Source organism: Danio rerio, chromosome 9 (assembly GCF_049306965.1).
Source record: "Danio rerio strain Tuebingen ecotype United States chromosome 9, GRCz12tu, whole genome shotgun sequence".
NCBI classification, from domain to species: Eukaryota; Metazoa; Chordata; class Actinopteri; order Cypriniformes; family Danionidae; genus Danio; species Danio rerio.
The window spans coordinates 20494248-20519819 of NC_133184.1; the positions used below are offsets into that span (position 1 = coordinate 20494248).

The 25572-nt window shown below is 34.0% G+C and overlaps 1 protein-coding gene and 1 long non-coding RNA gene across 2 annotated transcripts in view; one reads left to right on the plus strand and one right to left on the minus strand.

The window, feature by feature from the left end:
* Positions 1 to 14585, plus strand: part of gtf2f2b (general transcription factor IIF, polypeptide 2b) — a 76204-nt gene extending 61619 nt beyond the window's left edge. Inside the window, 4 exon segments of the mRNA NM_001017832.1 lie at positions 1518 to 1599; positions 1669 to 1768; positions 2089 to 2232; positions 14259 to 14585. Coding sequence (NP_001017832.1) covers positions 1518 to 1599; positions 1669 to 1768; positions 2089 to 2232; positions 14259 to 14399 — 467 coding nt within the window. The 3' untranslated portion in view covers positions 14400 to 14585.
* A 3651-nt stretch (positions 14586 to 18236) lies between these two features.
* si:dkey-239h2.3 lies at positions 18237 to 20883 on the minus strand. The gene is made up of 4 exons (XR_117747.5): positions 20765 to 20883; positions 18988 to 19120; positions 18775 to 18847; positions 18237 to 18550 (listed from the first exon to the last, which is right to left on the minus strand). It is a non-coding gene; the product is annotated as a si:dkey-239h2.3 (long non-coding RNA).
* Between the last annotated feature and the right edge of the window lie 4689 nt (positions 20884 to 25572).

Genomic DNA, 25572 nt, shown 5'->3' on the forward strand with positions numbered 1-25572 from the left:
GACTTTGCACGCGATAAGATAAAATATCCAGTTAACCTGATACAGTACACGCGGTTACAAGTAACAAATCACAACTAAATACATTTGCAAGCTAGAGTCAACGAGGCAACAACTTTAACCGCACGTACTTACACTTGAGAAATGGAAGAAACCCATCCTGACGTCCATCAGTTACTCTTTACTGATCCTTCCTTTAACAAACTCAGATGAAGTATTCTTTGTAGCATGTAGCTTCCAGAAGTTTCCAACTGCTTGGTTATAATGCTGAGGTTTCATCTTTGGGTAGAGACTCAATATATCCATCTGCAGTGTGACTTCAATCAACCGGCATGTTTGTGTGTGTGTGTGTGTGTTTGTGGGTGTGTGTGTGTCTGGGTTTCTGCGTCAGAGGGCGGGGCCTCAGGTTTGAAATCTCCCGGGTTTGCGCGTGCACGTGAATAACTTGGTTTCGTTCGTACGTCATGGCGAAACACCTAATGAATCGTGATCAAGGCGACTCGTTTGAAGCACTATGAGTCGACTCTTTTATAGATGAATCAACAGTTTTAAACACTGTATTCTTACAGATTTAAGCCTTAGCTGGATACTTCACTTCACTTAGAGCTGTGTTACACACTACATGGAGGGGAATTTTCAAAAACCCATAATATGGGCCAAGGGGAAGGGGTAGGGGTACAAAAATAGAATTGGCCTTAATCACTAACCTGTTTTTTAATGATTTGATCTACTGTAGTTTAACTGGGGTAAATTTACGCTGAGTTTTTCTCCCCGAAGGACTTTGCAAGGATATTGCATGGCTATCAGCCAATCAGATTCAAAAACCAAACAGAACTGTTGTATTTAAACAGTATGCATGGGCATTGCTGTGTAATGTAAAAAAAATAAGAAAAATTAATATGGTTTACAGTTCTGTAGATGATGATGATGATGACAATGATAAAAAGGTTCAAGAACAGTTTAAATCTTAATTTTCGCTATTAACTAGTGGCTTATAACCTACTTATAATTGAGATATTGGCTATTTTTTAGTATTTATGAAGTACATGTTGATGAATCATCTTATTCTTTGTCCCTAATCCTACCTAATACCTAAACCTAACAATATCTATTAATAAGCAGCAAATTCTGACATTATTGAACAAAAAGTCATAGTTAAGATATTAATAGCAAGAATTGCACTTTAAAATAAAGTGTGACCAATAATTTTGAGTGTAAACTGTCCCTTTGTTTAAATGATTGTGTAATGCGTCATCCAATGAGTCACTGTGTATAAACATAACTGTACAATGTTATAAAAGGAATTATTTGTCAGAAATGAATATCAGAGTGATAACCAACTAATTCTGGAGTGAATAGTCACGCTCTCTTTTGTATTAATGTGTGTAATGCATGACACATGGTTTATAAGCATGGCTGTGTAATGTTAAAAAATAAACAACTTATAAAAAAAAAAGCAGCAGCATTTACTTATACTATGTATGACCAATAATAAAAGAGAAAACATCTGTGTTTTTCAGACAAGATAGCTCTCGAAGGAATGGTTGTGCAGCGAGCTGAATGCAGACCTGCAGTCAGCGAGAGCTACATGAAATTAAAAAAGTAAGTCAATGTTTGATTGCAAAACAATGCGTCTGATTAGACCATCTGCAAGTGTCCTTTTTTTCCCAGGCTGCAGATCGAAGAATCCACCAAACCTCTTCGTTTTTCCCAGAGGCTTGAGAAAGCCATCACAACCAATTACAAACCTGTGTCCAACCACAGTCATAATGTAAGTACACTGTTAAAAACTTCCTGCAGAATTTACAGTAACTTACTGGCAGCAGTTTGCCAAACTACTGTATTTACATTCACAGCACCATTGATCTTGCTGAATATGCTTTATATTGCTGGTATATGTATATCTGTACTGTAAAATATACACATATTTTCACAATGCAACTTTAAAATACAGTAACATACTATGTAACTGTCCTACAGTAAAGTGCATTTCATATTACAGTTACAGACTGTGTAATTTACGTGTGACATTAAGTGTGATATTATAACATGGCCGAATGATCATTATGGTTTGCTTTTGCTTCTATTCAGTTGGAATATGAAAAGAGAAAGAAAGAGGAAGGCAAGCGTGCACGAGCTGACAAGCAGAAGGTTCTGGAAATGCTCTTCTCTGCCTTCGAGAAGCACCAGTTCTACAACATCAGAGACCTGGTGGACATCACTAAGCAACCGGTGGTGAGTTGTTCAGCTCAAGGCGATTAAACTTACAAACACTGCGCTGGATGAACCCAGAGCTTGTGCTTCCTCTTGTGGAAAAGAGTAGGCCTACACTTGAGCTACTTTTAAAATGGTTATGTGCTTAAAAGGACAGTTCACCCTCCCAAAAAGAGTGAATTTACTCACCCTCCAGTGGTTGCAAACCTGTATGAGTTTCTTTGTTTTGTTGAACAAAAAAATATTTTGTGTTCAACAGAATATAGAAACTTGTACATTTTTGGAACCACTTGAAGGTGAGTAAATTGTAAGTAAACCATCTTTTTTAAATTTGTATTCTTCAAAATACAAATTGAGATATTTTAGTTGAAATGCGAGAGCTCACTCATCCTCCATTGGTCCTGACTCCAGAAAGGTACCTAATGACCCATGCTTACTGAGTGGTACGGCAAGGTATGGTTCGGTGCGCTTTTATGGCTGTTTTCACTGTCAAAAGGTACCAAAAAGCAAACCATACCATACCACTTTTTGGGTACCCTTTCAAAAGGGTACCCAGCCCAACAAAAGGGTACCAAAAGGCAGAGCAAAATGTGCAGCTGAACAATATTTGTTTTACAGAGATACGTCACTAGCTCATGCACAAGCCAAGAGAATGAAAACAAAGGAATTGCCATTTTTAAATACAAACCCAATACATTGCATCGTAGTAATAGATACATATAATAATGAGCTTGTTGATCCAAGCTTAAACCCATCTTGACGTCGTTTTGATGAACAGCCACAAAGCCAAGAAAAAAAGCAAAATATACCCTGTCATTGTTTAAAAGGCAGTCTAAAGTGCAAGCGGTTTCACTTTTTTTGAGAGAGCTCGCATCCGCGTCTATATTTGAAATAACAAACTTCTTGAGCTCATATTAATAACATGCTCATGATTATTGATGTGCTTCTGACATCAGATCCTTTCAGAAAAAGTAGAAGTAGAAAAGAGAAGCCGAAAAAAAGGAGCAAAAGATTCTTTCAGCAACCTAAAACATGAACAAACTGAAATGTTTAACTATTATCATTACCTTTTGGACTTTAATGAACTCGGAATGACAGAATCACTTTCTAACTGAGCCTATATATGCTGGTGAAGATTAAAGATGAGAGGTTTTTCTATAATTAGTAACATATCAAAGACTGTAAGGGTCTGTATTTGTTCATATATGTTGGATTTATTTATTTATTTTATATAATTGCAGACATTGATCTGCAGTTATAATCATGTTCATAGAAAGGTTTGTAATAAACATTTATACACGCATATTTATGTGTATAAAGCATCTGTTTTGTTAGAAGTGCTTCTCATATAATATGTGAATGACCTGTACAGCTTTACATTGACATTTCCTCTAGCGAGAATAAAGAGATTGAAACTTTGACATACACCACGCTCATCATTGGTACCCTTTTTGGCAGTGAAAATGCAAGTCTGATAAAGGTGACCCATACTGTACCGTGCTGTACCATTCAGTGGAATTGGGCCATTAGTGCAGACTCATAACAGCCCAAATGCCTTTATTTCACAGTGCTTGTAAATGTGTGCAATATACTGTACTGACACTGGGGGAAAATTTTGATGAATAAAGTTGTGCAAATATTCTCATAGCTTCATAATATTCAGGCTGAACCACTGAATATGATGGATTGACAATGTCTTTTGGTTACTTTCTTGACTTTGATCTAGTCTACGAATGTCGAGGGAGACCAACAGGCACACAACGTCATACGATGTTAATATAAGGTTAGATTTAGGTCGTGATGTCAGTTGACCAAAATTCAATGATATTTTGATGTCCAATAACAATATTAATTGGAAAGTGACCAAAATCCAACATCTGTCCGACAGTGGACTCTGACGTTGGATTAAAACATCAACCTGATTTTCATTGATCGCATTTTGTGATCCGAAGATGAACAAAGGTCTTAGGTTTTAGTAAATTATAACATAATTTAAGATGCCGCAGTAGGTAGTGCTGTCACCTCATAGCAGGAAGGTTGCTGATTCGAGCCTTAGCTGGGCCAGTTGGCGTTTCTGCATGTTCCCCCTGTGTTCGTGTGCGTTTCCTCCGGGATGTTCCGGTTTCCCCCACAGTCCAATGACATGTGGTACAGGTGAATTGGGTAGGCTCAATTGTTCGCAGTGTATGAGTGGGAAGGAGTGTGTATGGATGTTTCCCAGAGATGGGTTGCAGCTGGAAGGGTATCTGCTGCATAAAACATGTGCTGGATAAGTTGGCGGTTCATTCCGCTGTGGCGACCCCAGATTAATAAAGGGACTAAGTTGAAAAGAAAATGAATGAATGAATGAATAACAGAATTGAATTTTTCCTTTAATTTCCTCTATTTGAGTGTCTTTCAATAATACGTTTTGTTTTATATTCTTTGAAAATTATGCTTTAGGTCACGGTTATTCAATTACAAATTCAGTTGGGCCAGATTTTCAAACCAAGAAGTTTAGCTGGGCCAGTCATTTTAGCGGCTTTGTAATGACAAATTTTTAAACCAACACAAATTTATTGAAAAACATAAGGTTTTATTTGTTGTTTCCTTTTTAATTTTAGTCAGTTTGTAGAGCAAAAGGTGCATACAAAAAATAGCTGAATCAACAGAACCTGAGGTAGCCCCTATTTTTTCCACTTACAAAATAAAAAAAACTGACCCAGGCTACATATCTGACCTATCTGATCACAAAGTGCAAAAAACAAAATAGTGCACAGTAGTTGGCTATTAGAAATAACATTGTTTCCTTTTGAAACTAAATAAACAACTTGCACAGATTTGACCCAGGAACATCTCAAAGTGCATAAAATAAAAAAGTGCACTGTATTCAACTATAACAACATTCCACATTATATTAATGTATTGTAGGCTAGTTACCCTGCTGATTTATTGGGAGAAGGGGCATTTTTTGTTTTGAACGAGAGCAGTGACTTTTGGCTCATAAGTTTTCAATGCAATTCGAAGGCATTGGTGGAGTGTATGGTCAGTCAGGGAGCAATGAGAGTTGCTTTTTATGGAGTTTGTGTGCGAAAAACTCACATGTATACGTTGATCCAAACATAATGAGCATGATGATCGCTACTTTCCTAATGTTAGGGAACTGATGTGCGTTGACACCAGTCCAAAACATTGCAGGCCAGTTCGTGGAAAGCTCCTGTGCCATAGTTACAGATGACTGCATGACAACAAGTTTGAGTGTGAATTTCCCGTCGTCAATGGAAGTGACCAGTTTCTAAGCTCTGACGTATAAGTCCCCTTCTCTACTGAAACAGTGAAAGTTTCTGACAAAAACGGCCAACTCTGTGGGCAGATCAAGTTCATCCAGTCAACCAGCAAAGTTATTTTTAACATAGCAATGAAATCTGTCATCACATCTGTGAAATAAACAAGTATTTGTCAGTCCAGGCAGAGTTAAGCTTATGGTTTTCATTGGCAATTTTACGTTTCAGTGTTGAGAAAAAGCATAATAATAGTGAGTAACCTAAGCTACTACCGGCACGCTCTGCATTGTTTGTGTGTTGCAGGCTATGTCGTTACGTAGGAATTAGCATTTTTGGCATACATATATATATATATATATATATATATATATATATATATATATATATATATATATATATATATATATATATATATATATATATATATATATATATATATATATATATAAATATATATATATAAATAACAATTTATGAAAAAAAAATTATATATATATATATATATATATATATATATATATATATATATATATATATATATATATATATATATATATATATAAATTTACTATCTGTGGGTGGAAGCTGGGCCCCTCGGAGGCTGTATCTGGGCCACATGTGGCCAGCGTTCCGCTAATTGAATAGCCCTGCTTTATATGTGTATATGTATGTATATATATATATATATATATGTATATATATATATATATATATATATATATATATATATATATATATATATATATATATATATATATATATATATATATATATATATATATATATGTATATATATATATATATATATATATATATATATAAAGAAAACTTCACAGAATCTTCACACTTTACAAATATCAAAGCATGTACTTAAACACATTCATAGAAAAGTACTCTATTGGTTATGATTTTATTCCAATACTATTCACTGACTAGCTATTTTACCAGTTCACTTACACCAGTTCAACTGATTTTAAACACAAATATCTAATCAGTCAGTCCATTTAGCAGCAATGCGATGAATTTTAGGCACGTAAAAGTGGTCAAGATAATTTACTGAGGTTGGAAACGAGCATCAGAATGGGAGGGAAAAAAAGGTTATTTTAAATGGCATAGTTGTTGGTGGCAGATGGACTGGTCTGAATATTTGCAGAAACTGCTGGTCTACTGGGAGTTTCACACACAACCATCTCTAGAGTGGTAAGAAAAATAGAAACTGTGAGCAGCTGTTCTGTGGGTGAAAATGCTTTGATTATGCCAAAGGACAGAGGGGAATGGCCAAACTGCTATGGACAGATAAAAAACAACAGTAAGGCTGTGTTTATACTAGTGAATTCTCTTTTTTTTTTCCAAATGCATTTTAGAATCCAGACTAGTTTTTACTGTTTCAGACAAATCCATCCTACATACAATACCTGACAAAAGTATTGTCTTCGATTCCAATTGTAAGAGCAAAAAAAAAAAAAAAAAAAATCTTGACTTCTAGTTGATCATTTGGAAAAGTGGCAGAAGGTAGATTTTTCAGATGAATCATCTGTTGAACTGCATCCCAATCATCACAAATACTGTAGAAGACCTAATAAACCCACATGGACTCAAGAATCTCTCAGAAATCAGTCAAGTGTGGAGAAGGAAAAATCATGGTTTGGTATTAAGAGGGTGTGCGAAAGATCTGCAGAGTGGATGGCAACATTCACAGCCTGAGGTATCGAGACATTTGTACTACCCATTACATTACAAACCACAGCAGAGGGCAAATTCTTCAGCAGAACAGCGCTCCTTCTCATACTTCAGCCTTCACATCAAAGTTCCTGAAAGCAAAGAAGGTCAAGGTGCTCCAGGATTGGCCAGCCCAGTCACCAGATATGAACATTAGCTATTATTGATGAATTCAAAGAATCCCGTTTAACTCCTGCAAGAACATTTTCTTTGCCATTTCAGATGACTTTATTAATAAGTTATTTGAGTCATTGCAAGCTCATGGAAGTCATTCACAATATTGATTCTTTTTCCTCTGCATCACGACTTTATATTCTATAGTGTACATTACTTCTGTTCAGTGACAAGTCAGATCTTACTGTCTTAATTAAATCATTAAAAATCAAGGCATGATCATATTTTATTGCGGTAAAATAAATGTACTCTAGAGGTCTTTGTCTTTCATATAAAGCCATTTCTGATACCAAATGATCAACTAGAGGTCAAGTTGATATTTGTTGTTCCTAAAACTTAGATAGGCAACAAGTACCTTTTGTCAGGTAGTGTAGACTAAGGGTGTACTTACACTATGTACAGTTGCCTTGAACCGGGCCAAAGCAAGCTTGTGCCCCCTCTCGTCTCCCTGAGTGCCCGTACTCACATTACATTCGGGCCTGGGCACGCTTATCTCATCGATGCTGCGCTGTTCAGTTAGCGATTTCGCTCAGTGCAGTGGAGATTTCTTTAGCTATATCGCTCTAGTTGTTTGGGATGCAGTGACATGCAGTCAAATATTTCGCCAATCGAAAAGCCACTTTTGACGTCATAAACAATCATAAAGTCCTCATGCTGCAGGAATTAGGAGGTTTGCTGAAGGTGTGCAGATGTTGTGCAGTGAGGGGTTTTAGTCTTTAATAAACTACGACAGTGTGCATTTACTGAACAGAAAGAATTATGATTAATAAATCCACATGAAACAGTCCCTTAAAAGTCACATCTCGCTTTCAGTTTCGGGCTTTGGCACATTTTGCACTCGCGCACACAAGCCCGCACCAAAGCCCAAGTGAACCGCGCTGAACCGATTCAGAGCACTCACACTTCTCAAACAATCCGGGAAATGGGCCTGGGCACGGTTCGGATAGCATAGTGTGTGTAGGCCCTAAAATGCATGATACCGTTTACACTCTCTAGGCATGCACTTATATTGTTTATTCACACTATACATGCCACCTAGCAGTTGCATCAAACCAGTCTGAAGTGGAGTTAAAGCTAACTAAAATGGAGTTTTGCATTTTCAAAATGCTACATTTTGCTGGTCAAATAATATGGGATGTGTAGAGTGGATGCCATAACAAAATGTATGCATTTTTAAATGAAAATGCACTAGTCTTGTGTAAATGGCACCTAAGCTGCAACTCAGCATTTCTGAACAACCCTGAAGCAGGTGAGCTACAGCAGCAGACATGCACAGCACTGGAACTTTTGTCAGCTAACAACAGGAAAATGACTACAATTCACAGACTTGCCAAAACTGGGCAATAGTGAAACAAAAAAAGGTTGGCTTATGGAACCAGTCTTAACATATTTTAGGAATTTCTGTAAAAGGCATAAAACCATGGATACAATAGCTCTTTAGCCTATAGCAGGGTATTGTTGCTTATCGTATCCATCCCTTTAAGACTGCAGTACACTCATCTTGCAATGACTACTTTCAATTGAATAACCATCTAAAATTGGTTTCTTTAACATGCAACATGAAAATAGCTAGGTTTCCATCCTTACATGAAGTGATTCTTTTCAAAGTTTACAAAATAATCTAATAAAAAAAAGTCCTGAATGCAAACAAGGTGTGTTTCCATTAAGTTGTTAGAGAGGCTGACTGTAGTTTTGTTAACCTAGTAACCAACAGTAAAGAAGGCAAGCATAATGGAGATGGCTGATTAATCACATGGGTGTGATGTTTGATACATTTTATTCAGTTTATTTAGCAAATGTGCTTCCATTTCCCATTTTTCACATAAACCCTTTTTCCAGTCCAAAACCAGATTTTAGTCTAACAGAGCAGCTTTAGGATATGCTGGAATGTGAGATTTGTAGGCTATCATGGATGTGCAGTCAGCAAATCTGCAGCAGCTTCATGATGCTATTGTGTCTCATTAGCCAGAATCTCAGAGAATTTTTTCCACCTTCTTGTCGAATCTATAATGAGAAGAATTAATGTGGTTCTGAAGGCAAAATGGGGTCCAACCTGGTACTAGCAAAGATCTGCAAGTAGGTTTTAAAGGGATGGTCCACCCAAAACTGAAAATTCCATCAGCATTTCCTCAGCCTTTGCTTGTTCAAAAATGATTTGACTTTCTTTCTTCTGTTGAACACAAAGGAAGACGTTTTGAAGAAAGCTGTAAACTTGTAACCATTGACTTTTGTAGTATTTGTTTTTTCCTACTATAGAAGACAATAGACACCAGTTTTCAGCTGTCTTCAAAATATCTTCGATTTGGTTATAGGGTAGATAGGATAAAAATAAAGATAGGATTGGAACCCTGAGAGTGAAAGTACATATAGAGTATATTTAGATTTTTGGGTGAACTATCCCTTTAAATCAAACATTTGTTTTCAGGAATCTTCAATGAAATGACTTTTTCATGATTGAAATCTTCCCATTTGCTTTTCTTTTGTGTAAGTAATCGTATTTGAATTGAGATTCAAACCAAGAAACAATGAATCACAAATATCCTACATGGACTTGGTGTTGATTATATTACCATAGACAAGTGAGCTCTTGAAGAGCCTATGAATAATTGCCACTTGACTACAGTCTCTGTCTCCTTGGAGGATTGAAGAAAAATAAATGCGATCTGAAGTCCAGATGAGTCATATCTAAAAGAAACTGAAATTGTTCCTTCTCACAGCGGTCTTGCCATTTAGCAGATAGATTAGCTAATGCTACGGTGAGGCTAAATAAAGAATTTGGTACTTCCATAAAGTCTGAGCAAGTTATAGCATAGGCCCTGTTTCCAATCCTGTTCTTATTAAAGGATTAACTCAGCCAAAATGAAAATTCTGTAATCATTAACTCACCCTTCAATTGTTCCAAACCTGTTTAACTTTCTTACTTTTGTCAAACACAAAAGAAGATTTTTAGAATGCTGGAAATCTCTAACCATTGTATTTATTTTTTGTACTACAGAAGTCAATGGTTATCATCTTTCTTCAAAAGATCTTCTTTTGTGAATAAAGAAACTTCTAAACAACTTGAGGGTCAATAAATTTCATAGTAAATTTTTGTGTGAACTATAAATTTAAGATGTCTTTTTGTTAATTTGTTGACAAGTTCATGGCACTAAATACATGTGTAAATGGGTTTTTAAATGTTTTGTGCTTGTGGACTTACAAGCAGTTCCAGATGTTGTCGAAAACTAATTTGAATATGGATTACTTTTGTCCAGCAAACACTCATGTGGTTTTCTGTGCAAACAAAAATGCATTTAAAAAACCTTGAAAGATACCTGCTTTCTACCTACTGACTTAGCATTAAAACAGTACTGGATGAGTTAAAGTGTACTAGCCACACGTTTAAATGTAACCTTTTAAAATCATAAGTTAAGCGTTACGAAATAATTTCAAGAGGATCACGTGATTGAACACAGCTGGTCTCACATTAACAATCATCAATAAACCTATCAGACGTTTCCAACCTACATAAATAGCCCTTTTTTCGACCTCTCTTATCTTTGTTTTTGTAGAATCTCCCCATCCACCCCATCTCACCCTTTTCTTCTTATACCAGGGGGAGCTCTCGAGACCTACCTGATCTCGGACCCCCTTCTATACTAAATGTATCTCCGAGCTCAGGGTACTCTCCCAGGACAGCATGCCAAACCTTTAGTAAATATCTAGCATTAGCTTCAAAATTTGGTTTGAAGTCAAGACATTAACAAAAGTGATCTTAATTCCAACACAAACCAACAGAGAAGTTTCAACAGAAGCTCAGTAACATTCAATCTTTTTCCTAGAGACTGTTTAGACTACCATGTCACTGATGAGAAGATCAACTCTATGCTGACTGAAATCATCAAATGGCCTTAAACAGTTACTAAATGCACTTAAGAATGTTTCATTTTCAAATACATGCACATATGTTTGTGCTTTACGAGCTTGGTTTGCACTGCCAACTGAGTTGTAGTTTGTTGGTCAGGGTTCAAATGGCATTTTAAGTGTTAACATGTTTTCACAGCTAGATTTTTGCCAATTAGGTTATACAGATTTTCCTCCGCATGTATACACATCAATCTTAAGCTGCATTTTTAATTTGCAGGGTGTACGTTGGATTAAGGTTCACAGCATAATACACACTACTCATTATTTATGAGCAGACATGGGTCGGTATAGGATTCTAGCAGTATAAAAACATTGGATAAAAATATCACTAAAGTGTGCATCCAATGGATGCTGTGTACTATCCCATGATGCACAGTGAGAGAATTAATGAATGGGAGTAAAGCAGGTATGTCATGTGATGATAACAAAATGGCATCTGTAGTACATCCAAGTTCCATTCATACTTCTCATGTTCATATTGTGTAGAGCGTATTTTTCTTGGTCGAGTAGTAAATTCAAATTCAACTGCAGTACCTACTGAGTAGTAGGCAATTTCAGACACAGCCAATATGTTTTATTTTAAAAAACATTTGTAAATATTTTGGAACATTAAACATATATGGATATATCATCTCCTGGAGATACTGTTGTGCTTTTTAAAAAAAAATATAAAACCTTACATATACCTTAGGAACGGTATAGCCAGCCTGATCTCACGAGAAAACATAAGTATTTTAAGTTTTGGCAGTTTAGTGGCTAATTTGTACAAATTCGTACGAGTTCAGTCGTAAGAAAAAATTTAAGATTTTAAAAAGTAGGCGTGGCACCTAACCCCACCCCTAAACCCAACCGTCATTGGGGGATACGCAAATCGAACTAAATGTACAAATTAGATCGTACAATTTTGTACAAATTAGCCACTAAATGAAAAAGTTACGAATTGCCGTGAGATTGTGTTGGTATAGCAGAAAATATTGGTGGTTTTAAAACCTTAAATTTTTCCAAAACCACGGTATACCTTGAAAACGGTTATCATCCCATGCCTATGAGTATTTTTATAAGGGCCAAATTTTTGTCATACCTTAAGTAATATTGAGCTCATATACTTTTACTCTACTTGCAGTAAATGTAATGATACTTTTACATGATTTAGATTTATTTATTTTTTTTTTTTTTCAGTATTCTTCCCACCACTACCAGTACAGTCAGTTTCTTTAGTGTTACTCACTGCAGCAGCTGTTTGCTTTGCTTTGGCTTTATAGGCCACTGTATAAGGAATTATTTTTGGGTATGTCACATTTTACTTTATTTGTTACTTATAGCATCCTGCACCCACTAGTATTTTTTTTTTTTTTTGATATTGTGCAAACTTATTCATGAATTTTGGAATATTGCATCAAAAGTGCATACATATTATAGTTATTCCAGAACTGTGGGTACATTTTATGCATTAATTTGAACTGCAAACATATACAACAAATGTATCATTTACAGCTAACCAAATAAATTATTAATGTAAAATATATTAAATACAATGCTTACATCTGATAGCGAACATTTGATTCGATTACTGGTGTTTAACTTATTAATTGAAAAAAATATATACTTTTGCTGCTTGTTTAAACTACTTATTTAAAATGAGTTGAAACAACACAATTCTTAAAGTTTTTTGGGGGACAACTTAATTGTTTAATGTTCATTTCACTTAAATTAGAAAAACGATTAAGTTAACCTAATCGATTTGTGTTGGGACAACATGATGGAATTGTGTGGTACCCAGCATTGTTTACAGTCATTTAAAACCATAACAGTTAACAACAATCATTTTCCACCATTTTGTGCTTTATTTTAAGATGCTAAGCTCAAACCAGACACCACATGGCAGTCTAAAACAAAATTGTATGTATACTTTTTTCATAGAATTGCTTTTTTTGAATGTTAATAAGAGTTTCACAGAAATCTAAATAATATTTGACATAATTAACCTTCTATTGGTATATTCTAAAATTTTTGCCCTAATTAATGAAAAAAGAATAATGTCATATATCAATGCCTTCTAGAGTTTCACTTAAAGCAAGTCTATGAGCACTTTAAATTTTGTCATAAAATGAATGCAAAGACATTTCATTCATCCCTTTTCTTGTCAGCTTAGTTCCTTTATTAACCCGGGGTCGCCACAGCGGAATCAACTTATCCAGCACATTTTTATGCAGCAGATGCCCTTCCAGCCGCAACCCCATCGCAAAGACATTTGTCACTTGTTTTTTTTTTATGCATTGTATCGTTGTTCTGGAGTGATTCAAGTTCATATGGCTTTTCCAAGGTTAATATGAGTGGTAATTTGCACCTTAAGGAAATTATTTGTTATTTTGATAGCCAAAACAAATCGTTAGAAGCCTCTATGAACTTTCTTATACTTGCTGGGAAATACTTTTTTTATACTTTTTTGTGTGAAATAGATTTAATTTAATGAAATCTCTTAGATTAATTGATAATAAGAAATTTGCTTCTTTCTTAAGTAAATATGATGAGATCTATCATGCTACTTAAATTTTTGTGAAAAAAAAAACATTTTTTTTTTACTTGCATCATTATTTGTTTATGTACTTTATCCCACTTTGCTTTTTCCCCTTATTCAGTTTATTTAATGTGAACTGTTCCCTTTTACTGTATTCTAAGTTGTATTGCACAGTTAACCAGAAAAACCAGAGGTGACCAGAGTGAAGAACTCAATGTCTGAATAAAAAAGTTTTAAGCTAATATTTTATGACGAAATATCCCATTTTTATTTTATTATTTATGACACACAAACGTTATTTTTTAGAGATACAAATTGTTATTATTCAAAATAATTTCATTAATGTTTTCAAAAAATTATAGATTTATCTTGAGAGAACCTCAAAGAAATGAGGAAAGGAGTCCAATGTGGACAAAATAGGATCATCCTAATACCAGATATTTTGTCCTCGTTCTTTGTTCCTGCAGATTTATCTGAAGGAGATTCTTCGTGAAATTGGAGTATATAATTCCAGAGGGCCTCATAAGAGCACATGGGAACTAAAGCCAGAGTATCGGCACTATCAGGAGGGACAAGAGGAGGAGAAAGAGGCAGAGAAAATGGAGTAATCCCATGTAAAAACTTGTGTTGTGTTTAGTTTATTGCAACTGTTGTTTCTTTCATACCAGATTTGTATTAGTTCCTTGTTCTTTTCCAATGATGTCAGTATATATATATGAAACAGAATTGTTTTTCTTGAGTTATATAACCTAAGTGTTTCTTTAAGAGCATTATGAAATGAATACTGTAATTTGCATATGACTCTTGTATTCCTTGAGTTGAGTGCACTTGTGTTGTGGTCCACAGGAGCATATTAATAACATTAATGAAAATGCAAACACCCTTTGGAGATTTATTTCTCCTTCGGTTTAATAGTTTATATAACTCCTGTCAGTAACAATTCCGATGCTGCGCAATTTAACAGATGGGCAGATATAATTATACAGAAGAGACATATCACACAATACCGCATCCAGGTCACACTAGAGTTGTTAGAAGAAAAAAATATATTTTATTAAGTTGAAGCCTATTTTAGGACCATTAGATTTTCAGTATTATTGGAAAATTCATTAACATAATGCCTTTTAGCTTTTCTGCAATTAGCATTATTTTTTCTCAATAGTGTTTACTCATGACGCTAATTTGTTTCAATTTAAATAAGCACTGAGGCAACACACAAAATACTTTGTATTTAAGATCTTGAGGGTTGAATTAATATTGAGCATTTATGGATAAATAATTGTATGATCGCAAAATCTTTGGAGTCAAATATTACTTACCAGGTTTCCAATATATTTTGTCACCCTCTAATACATAATTTTAAAATACAAACCTAATGTATAGACAAAACAAAACACAGTGTTATTGGAAAGAGAATGTTAAAAGATGCTACACTATTAAAAAATTCAGGTTTTATTTTCCCCCATTTATTTATGCTTTTAAATAGGATTACGAGACCTTAATCTTTCTTTGAACAATATTTAATCTTGAAAAGTTCAAAAAAGTTACTTCTATTAAGATTTTTAGTTGCTTAAAGTGCTATATTCAGGGTTGGTGTTGTATATTACAGTACAAAATCCTTGTAATAAACTGCCAGTACATTTTCTGTTATTTTAGACGTATTTCTCTCTATATTATTTCTTATATATTATTTTAAACTATTAAAATGTCAATAAAAGTCACTTTGTTAAACTGCAGAGTTGAATTTTCAACTTCAAAAGTCAACAGATTAACGTCCCACAATTCACAACTGTAAATAAATGGAAAATCACAAAGTACCCAAAACGGAAATGAACAGGTATTAGGTTCCCTATTAATGATAATAATAAATGAATTAATGGTATTTTACAGTTTAAACTAATATGTTCCATATAATATATATTTTCAATGTGTATTTTTTGTTTTAGCGGTTAATCCTGATTTAAGTGTCAGATGATCCTTCAGAAATTGATTTGTTCAAGAACATTGCTGATTATTTTACCAATTACTAATCAATATAGCAAACAAACAATGGTATCACTTAAGATTTCATTAGGATTTTTTTAACAAATTAATGCTAATGGATACTTCTCAGGCATGGATTGGCTAATTGGGAGTACCGGGCGAATTCCCGGTGGGCCGGTCCGTTTTTTGGCCGCGAGGGCCGGTGTCCCTAGCTGCTTGCACTCTCAGCAGTCGCACTTTTTTCATTTATTTATTTACTTGACCATAGCCTTTACTCTTTTTATTCAGTATTTTGCCGCAGCTCCACTCTTTTTATTTATTTTCTCGCAGTCCTGTGAGCAAAATGCAGCCTGCAGGTTAATGATAACAACGGCACCTTAGCGATTACAAGAATTTGAATAATTAATATGAATGAATATTACACCTGCTCAATGAAAATCAGATGATTCACTACAATAATAAATCTGACATAACCTGATCAGAAATCTAAAAATGGGAGAAAAAGTTTAAGCCATAAATAGAAAGTAACACTGTGGTAAAGTCTTGCAGGTAACAATGCAATACTTTTTATTCCGAAGGCAGCAGCATTATACCGCCATTGTGGTCCAGTGGTAAGCACCACCGACCCAAGTTCAAACCTCACCTAAATTATATATATATATATTTTTTTTTTTTTTTTTTTATTTTTTTGTGTTAAGACATAATACTGTATGGGTTACTTATGTACGTGTACATATTTTATTTTTATTGTGACCACCTTTACAAAGGACTGGATTTGTATTAAGAATTTAGCACAGAATAGGCTGTTTAATCAAATATTGCAGGAAGGGACATTGTGATGTTTTAAAGCAGGGGTCACCAAACTTGTTCCTGGAGGGCCGGTCCCCTACAGCTTTTAGCTCCAACTCTAATCAAACACACCTGAACAAGCTAATCAAGTTACTAGGTATACTTGAAACATCCAGGCAGGTGTGTTGAGGCAAGTTGGAGCTAAAGCCTGCAGGGAAACCGGCCCTCCAGGACCGAAATTGGTGACCCGTTTTAAGTAGTGTTGCAGATTTAGCTACACTTTAATGTTCTCATATTTATGAAAACATTTTAAGTTCTAAAGCAGCTGTTTTCTTAAAAAAAAAACATGATAGTGTCATTAGAAAATAAATTGGAAATGACATTGTTTTACTTTAGTCAGTCGTGAACTGAGGTGGGCCGGTATGAGGCTTGAAATGCCAGGGCTAAAAAGGAGTCTCACTGTGTGGCCCTGTAACTTCTCTACCATTGACAATCAGTTTTAATCACATTCGCTTCTTATAATAAAAAATTCAATTGATTTATAACTAGTGACAATTTAAAAAGTATAAATGACTTCTCCATTTCAATACATTTTACAATGTTTTTCATCAGTGTCCCATGAGGTCACAGAAATTGATAATCTGATTTGTTTAAGAACATTAATCTACCATTTACTGATCAACATGCAAACAGGGTTTCATAAAGTGAAACTTAAGACTTTAAGACCTTTTTCAGAACATAATGAAATTTTAGACTTCTACAGTCACACACACACACACACACACATATATATATATATATATATATATATATATATATATATATATATATATATACATTCATATGTATATATATATATATATATATATATATATATATATATATAAATAAATAAAATGGTTTTTAGCAACAGTTTGTCTCAATGCAAGAAAACTAGCGGTCTACACCATTTTTTAAAATGTTTTTTCTTTTAAATGACAAGTTTACCATTGTTATAAGTACATTTGTTGCAGAAGCAATTACATAATCAAAAATATGCTTTTGTTGAATTTTGGTCCAAATTGATGGAGTAGAACATCTTTAACATAATACAATTCTGTTATGAAAACTTGTTTCATGTTTATATAAAAATGTCTACTCTACTACTAATAGTTTTTGTATTAATAATAATGTTAAATATTAAATTGCTATTATCACGAGTAACTGTAATTGTTTTACGTTTTCTTTCCCTGATTTTATTAAGATGGATTGTTGGTAGATTGGATGGATATCAGCTCCATTGGGTAGCTTTACGTGGCCAGAGGAATATTAAGACCGGTTTAAAATGATTTAAGACACACAACACAATACTGCACTTAATTTAGGACTAAGGCCTAAAATTGTGTTTCTGAAATTAAAGACATTAAGTCGTTTAAGACCCTGCAGATACCCTGAAACAGTGCCACTTTTAGGTTTTATTAAGCTTATTTGAACTAATACAACATTATAAAATGTATCCTTTTCCCCCTACTTTATAAATGTCAGTCTCAGAGAAAAAAAACAACAACCACAACTTAACAGTGTTCATAAAATGGCTTCATAAATGCATATAAACATTACCCAGATGCAATTAAACTGCAGGCATTAAACATTATTAATTGGGGAATAAAAGAAAAACCTACAAAACTGCAGCATTCATGGTTCGGGTGCTCTGGTGGATATTTATTATGTAATAGAAAAATAAATCATAGTAGAGAGCATTAGATGACAACATTAATGCACGATTACACACCAAAAACCACACATGTACATTTGTGTTCATCTGGGCTTTCTCTCCCAGCTCGCTCTCAAGTGTGAAAGTCATGTGTGGTAGGTGCTGTAGGTGTGAATCTTATTCCATCACCACCTTCATACTATTTTTTTTTTTTTTTCTCCAGCATTTCGGCCCTCCACTGTTATCATCAGATAGCTGGATCAGCCCATGCCATCTGGATTTATGGTTTACAGCCTGCAGAAAAAACGGAGAGAAAAATCGGTCAAAAATAGAGTCTTCAGACCTTAGAGCTTACAAACCTACATGAAAACATGTGCTCAGGTAATACATGCGATTATGTACTTTCACTGGTCGTGACCTCAGCAATTTTTAGTCATCATTGCACATCAGCTTGACATTCACTTGTTGCTAAACTATTTGCAATAAATGCACATTTAAGATAGTCGCAAGCATCATACCTTACAATCCTTTACGATACATTATTATTTTCTGCTTTGTGTGCCACAGCTTGTATTCATCCAGGATTTAATGCTATAAACCAAAGGAGATAAAAACAGCATTAATCTCATTCACCAACATGTAAACCGATAGGTATAATATCAACCATAAATGCATATTCATGAGGCAGAAGGGCTCTTGACATAGCGAGCACTCATATGCTAATGCAGTACCTGATGGACAGGTAACAGCCGCCTTCTGAATGTTAAACGCACTCTCATTTAATGGGCATCTTTCCTATGCTCTCCACAGATGTACAGACCCCGCAGAGAGCAACCGGCCCACGTCCACACTCCTGTGGCACATCTGAGGAAGAGGAGGGTCAATTAGTCGTCATTACTCGATATACATTTAATGCTCATAACGGTCAAAAACTAGCATAAATGTTAGTAGAGCAACACTTCAACTAGGTCAGGGGTTCCCAAATTGTGCCAGTGACCCCCAATATCCTGAGGTGGTTATAAATATATAAACCTTGCATACAACGGCCAACACATACCAAAAGGCCCAAGTTTATTCATGACTTAAATGAGGAACACCACTCGGAGACCATCCTCCATGTTCAGTTGTGGCCTGTATTTATTTTTAATGTACACGAGAGCCATAAAGGTGTCAAAATCAATGTGCGGTCTTTTTAATATAATGTAGTCACACCAGGGGTCACAAAACAAATGTAAAGGCTGAGAGCTTATTATTTGCACATTGTTGTTATTTTATGTAACTAGTAACTACTATTTATTTATTTTTTTTACTTCTGTAGGTTACGAATAAAATATGACAATTCTAATAGGTTAATACAAAGAATTGATTTTTGAAAATTACAAATCTACGGTGTATTTTTCCTGCTGCAACCCCTTCTTTGGGAACCAGGTCAGTCTAGGTCAGTGTAATACATTTAAAACATGTGCAAGTAATAAAAAGGGAGTTCATTGGAATACAAGCTTCATTGGAAATTACACGGACAATGCAGTAGTATTTACTATACTAAAAACTTATACCAAGTACAAAACATGGTATATTACTAAATTACTTTAAAAGAAAAAAAAAAAGTCATTAATTATGTTAATAAGGAACTAATAACATTACACTTAGCTCATAACATTATAAATTAGCCAAATAATTCAGAGACAAACATAACTGCATGCGAGGCTTGTAATGCACCTTTTTTTGGGGGGCAAATGAATTTGCCCTAAATATTACCCCAATTACAGTACTAAATACTATTAAAAAGGAGAAAGTATTTGAATGTGTTTAACGGTCATTTTATTTTAGCTTATACAATGTATATTTGCTTGAATTGAGGTAAAGTTGGTTTTATACTTGCATGTTCAGGCTATAATTCAATATAATTTCAGAAATGTTTTCACTGCTTTTAGCCACCAAAACAAAACATTGTTTAAAATAATAATAATAAAAAAAAACTGCACAAATGTTGTTTAAGCCACAATTGCAATTTCAGACAGACTATTCAAAGTAGAGTGTTGAGTTCTTACTGTTAAAAATAAACAAACGTGTGAAATTAAATTTAACGTTACCTCAATTTTGCACAAACACAAATGTTTGATAACTATTTTGTAAAACAGCTCCGTGTTAGAAACTTAGGGTATCAACATTTGCATGATCAAAATAATATAACTTTTTTGTTATCAATATTTATGGGCAGTTTTTATGTTGAATTACTAAACGTTAACGTTAGCTGAAACAGAACCGTATTATAAGAAATGCTAAAAAAAATCTTCTGTTAACCATGAGGTAAAGACAAAGTAAACCTGTACATCTGACCAAGCCAAATATATTTTTATCAAGTCGTTTTTAATGGTTCATGATGTTCGTGGCATGGTGGTGGTGAACACGTGTTAGGCCACCACAAACCCTGCACAATGTAACATTAACAATCTATAGGTCAACTCTAAATCTACATGCGTCTAAAATCATTTAAGTTTAGATTACCTTGTATGCTGTCTTGATATATCATTGTATTGTACTGTAATTTGGTCAGTGATCTCATAAGTTTGTCTCTGCTGCAGGGATTGCGTCTGTTTCTTCAAGCTATTCTTCGAGAAAGGCTGAGACTCACTCTGCTCGGGTTTAAAAGCAGCAGGAAACGCATCACGCAACACTCTCCGCCCATCCAGTGGGCACGCGCGCCCTCTACAGGAGACAAACAACACACACTAAACTAGAGAATCTGAAGTCCTCAGGTAATTATTAATAGATTACAAGTGAATTCCGTTCAAATTTACATATATTAGTGAGATCTAAAATACCCAAGGAAAACTACATAATATTAATAAACAATTTTTGCCTCTTCCAGTGAAAAAACACCAGCCTAAAAACTGACCAGGCTATCAACATGATTTCCCATCCTGTTTAACTGATTTTAGAGAGGGTTGACAACTTTATTTGGCTGGTAAGCTGTGAGAGCTGGTGTGAGACCAGCTAAACCATACGAACACAAGCCTCATTCAAATGCTCAATTGTACCAAACACATACATGCTGCAAAACTATTTTCATTCAACAATCCAACCTTCTGGCTGTAAGAAACACTTAAAAAGAAAAAGAAAGAACACTGTAGTCAATAACAACTGTTTTTACAGATCAGCAGAGAAACAAATATGGTATCACACAAATCTGAGGAAAATTATATGGAATCAGCATGTACTTTGCAGTTTTAAAACAAACAACTGTATCTGATTGCAACTATCTGCAGTTTAAAAAAAAAGCTTATAGTGAGGTGTTGAACCGAGCTGATTGACATTACTCATGGCTCGAACACGAGAGATGTCAGTTGAAACAAAGGAGAAGTTTGTCAAACTTTTCAAAGGTAAATATTCACTGAATGTTGCAAAAGATGTTAGTTGTTTGCAGTTAGTTGTGTCTATATCTGGACTAAAATCAAATGGGAAGGTTGTAGAAGTGAAGAATACTGGTAGACCAAGGAAGACGTCAAAGCATCAAAAAGCAATATGCATTCAAAACAGAAAATGCACAACAAAGCAAATGAGGAACAAATGGGCAGAAAGTGAAAAAAGTGTGACCGGACTGTAAGAAATCACCTGAAAGAACTGGGATTTACATAAAGAATAACCATCAGTAACATGTAAACAGAAAAGAACAAGGTTCCAGTGGGCTAAAGAAAGGCAATCTTGGACTGCGGATGACTGGATGGGAGTGATATTCAGTAATGAATCACAAATCTGCATTGGGCAGGGTGATGATGCTGGAACTTTTGTCAGGTGCCATTCCAATGAAATTTATGACAACTGCCTGAAGAAAACATGCAAATTTCCTCAATCATTAGTGATATGGGGTTGTACCGTATGTCAGGTGAGATGACAGTCACTGCATCCTTTATAAATGCACAAGTTCATATTAAGATTTTGGACACTTTTCTTATTCCATCAATTGAAAGGATGGTTGGTGATGAAGACATACTTTTTAGGTTGATAATGCATCGTGCCATAAGGCAAAATCTGTGAAAACTTTCCTACAGGAAAGACATAAAATGTCAATGGGATGACCTGCAAATAGTCTAGACCTCAATCCAACTGAATATCTGTAGTGGAAATTAAAGAAAATAGTCCATAAGGATCCAACTTGCAAAGCTGATCTAGCAACTGCAATAAGATAAAGTTGGAGACAGATTGATGAAATACTGTTTAATCCACGCCTCAGTTAATTCAATAAGTAAAAAGTCAGAGGGGGTGCAACAAAGCACTAGTGGTGTTTTTATTTGGTGATTCCATATCATTTTCCTCAGATTTGTGTGATTCCATATTTTTTTTCCTATGTTTGATATGTTAAAACAGTTGTTATTGACTACAGTGTTCTTTCTTTTTAGTGTTTTGTATACAGCCAGAAGGTTGGATTGTTGACTGAAAATAGTTTTGTGGCATGTATGTGTTTGTTTGTTTTGTCTACACAATTAAAGATTTTAATTAACAGAGTGGTGATTCTATACTTTTTGCCAGGGGTTGATGGTTTTAAACTGCCTAGCTAATATGGTCATGCTGGTTTTGACTTGATTGTACCTGGTCTCAACTTGCCTGCCTGCAACCAACTAAAAATGTTAAGAAAGCAAGCAAACAAACGAAAAAACTGCTATAAAACCATGACTAGATTGACTATATGACCTGTTTTCCAGCAGGGTCATCATGAAGAAGCCACATCAGTTCACTGAAGGAAATTATTTCATTAAACCCTTTTCACATTTCCAGTTTTCTTGGCAGTGGAAGTCATCATAGTTGGGTGAACTTAGAGAGCAGTCAATAGGGTTTTTTCTACGTTCCAATTTACTAAAATAACCTTTCAATTATTATATATTTTTTTTGTAACTTGTTACAAACATGATATATAGTAGCTTTATGTGTTTTAAAAAATCTAAGTATTAAAAACTTTTAAGGATTTTAGAAGCTGATAACTGATAAATGCGTAATCACCATCTTGTGAAAAGGGTCCAGTAACGAGAAAATCTATGTCGCGAGGGATGACAAATGTTGATATTCCCTATATATATTTTTTTTACTTTGAATCTTTCATACTTTGACACTATAAGCTAAAAAAAAGCTTATTTTAACTTTGCTGCACATCATTTGCATATTTAGGAGCTCGTTCTGCCACACAGTACAGCCAATTGTGACTTTTTAGGTTTAGGATTTTTTTAGTTTTTCTGAGAACTGAGTGACATAACCCGGTTTTAGTGATATTTAAGACAGCAGGAAAAAGTCAGAACATCAGTCGTCAGAATTGACACAGTATAGACACATTAGAAGTGGCTATTTCCTTTTCGGTGACAGATACAAACTTTGTTGTGATTAACTGACCAAGAAATATTTATTTAAAAAAAAAACGATATAGTTTTAGTAATAATTTGGATCAGTTTTCATTATTATATACTACTATAATTTTGTTGTGCTTTTGTTGTTAACATTTTATTTTACAACAGTGTTTATTATAAATACAATGTTTATATAATAGTATCTTTTTCCTTTACTCCAGTTATCTTAATATTATGTGAATATAAAAATATAGCTTTTTTTGTATTTTTACATGTTGTATTAAATGTATGGATTGATTGATTTATTGCAGATTATATTTATTGCAAGTAACACAAATTATTTTAATTGATTAGATTTTTATGGACATTTTGTGGTTGAGGTTGACCTGATAGCTAGAAAGGATGTTGTGATGAACTCCAGCAGGAATCATATCATTCCCAATATAGATGGCTGAGTAAACTTCACTTGGCATTGCTGAATGTTCTATCTTGTGTTTGTTAAAACCTCTCTAAGTCTGTGTTTGTTTGTGCTCGATCTGTTCACAGAGGCCTGTGCTGTGGGGAAGAACGAAAACCCTCTCTTTTCTCCTCAGAATAAATCTTTGTCCTTAATTTCATCCTTATCATATCCAGTGCTGCTGTGTTTGATCTGCTTTGATCCTATTTCAGAGTCATTCTGAGGTAAGAAACCACATCAGATCACACAAGAAAGTTATTTAGATTGATAATATAATATATCTAGCTGTTAATCTCATACATGTTCATACTTTAATGTGTTCTAAGCTAAAAAAATTGGATTAAACCATTAGCATCTCACTCTAAAAATTATATTTTCCTATTTAAGGTTAACTTTTGTAAATTGGAAAATGAAAAGGTGCTATTTAAGTTGATATATAGGAACTATACTTTTGTATTTTTTAAGGAAGATGCCCAGGATGCTAATGGTCAAATAAGTTTACAACAACTTTATTTATTTTTTCTTTTATTTTAACTCTTAAAACACATGTTAGTGTGTATCGTTTACATATTTCATTTTTTTCAAAACAGCAATGATTGCATACTACTATACCATTTAAACCTGATATTTAAAAAAATTACCAAAAGTGTACCAAAGCCTGACCGTTCAGAAGAACAGTAAGTTTGTTTATTCAGTTTGAAAAGTCTGTTGAGGTTGAGTAGGAAGAAGTAAATCTAAACCAAGTGTGCCCAATAAAGGTTGCCAAGCTTTCAAATTAATAGGAAATTTATAACAGATAAACATAAGCTGGCTAAAATAATGAACATATAGAAAAGTGTGTAAATATTTTGAAATATAATATAATATAATATAATATAATATAATATAATATAATATAATATAATATAATTAATATAATATAATATAATATAGTATAATATAATATAATAGAAATAATATAATATAATTAATATAACATAATAGAGCTAAACTGAACTGAACTTAAACAACAAAAACTGAACTACACTGTTCCAGTTACTATGACCATTTATGTGAAGCTGCTTTGACACAATCTACATTGTAAAAGCGCTAAACAAATAAAGCTGAATATAATATAATATACTATAATATAATAATTTAATATAATATAATATAATATAATATAATATAATATAATATAATATAATATAATATAATATAATATAATATAATATAATAAACACACTTCATACACTGGTACATAAGACATACAAATACTTTAATGAATAACAATACACATCACGTCTTTGATTCTCTAACACACACGAAGTTTATGGATAAAGTTTGGCTTCTTAAATTCAAGGATTTGTGATTCAGCTTAGTAGTCCTGCTTCTGCTTTTATCACCAGCAGGTGGTGCTCTTCAACAAGCCTTAAAGATATAGTTAACCCAAACATTTAAATTCTGTCATCATTTACTCAACTTCTTTTTTCTGTTGGACACAAGAGAAGATATTTTGAAAAATGCTGAAAACCTGTGACCAC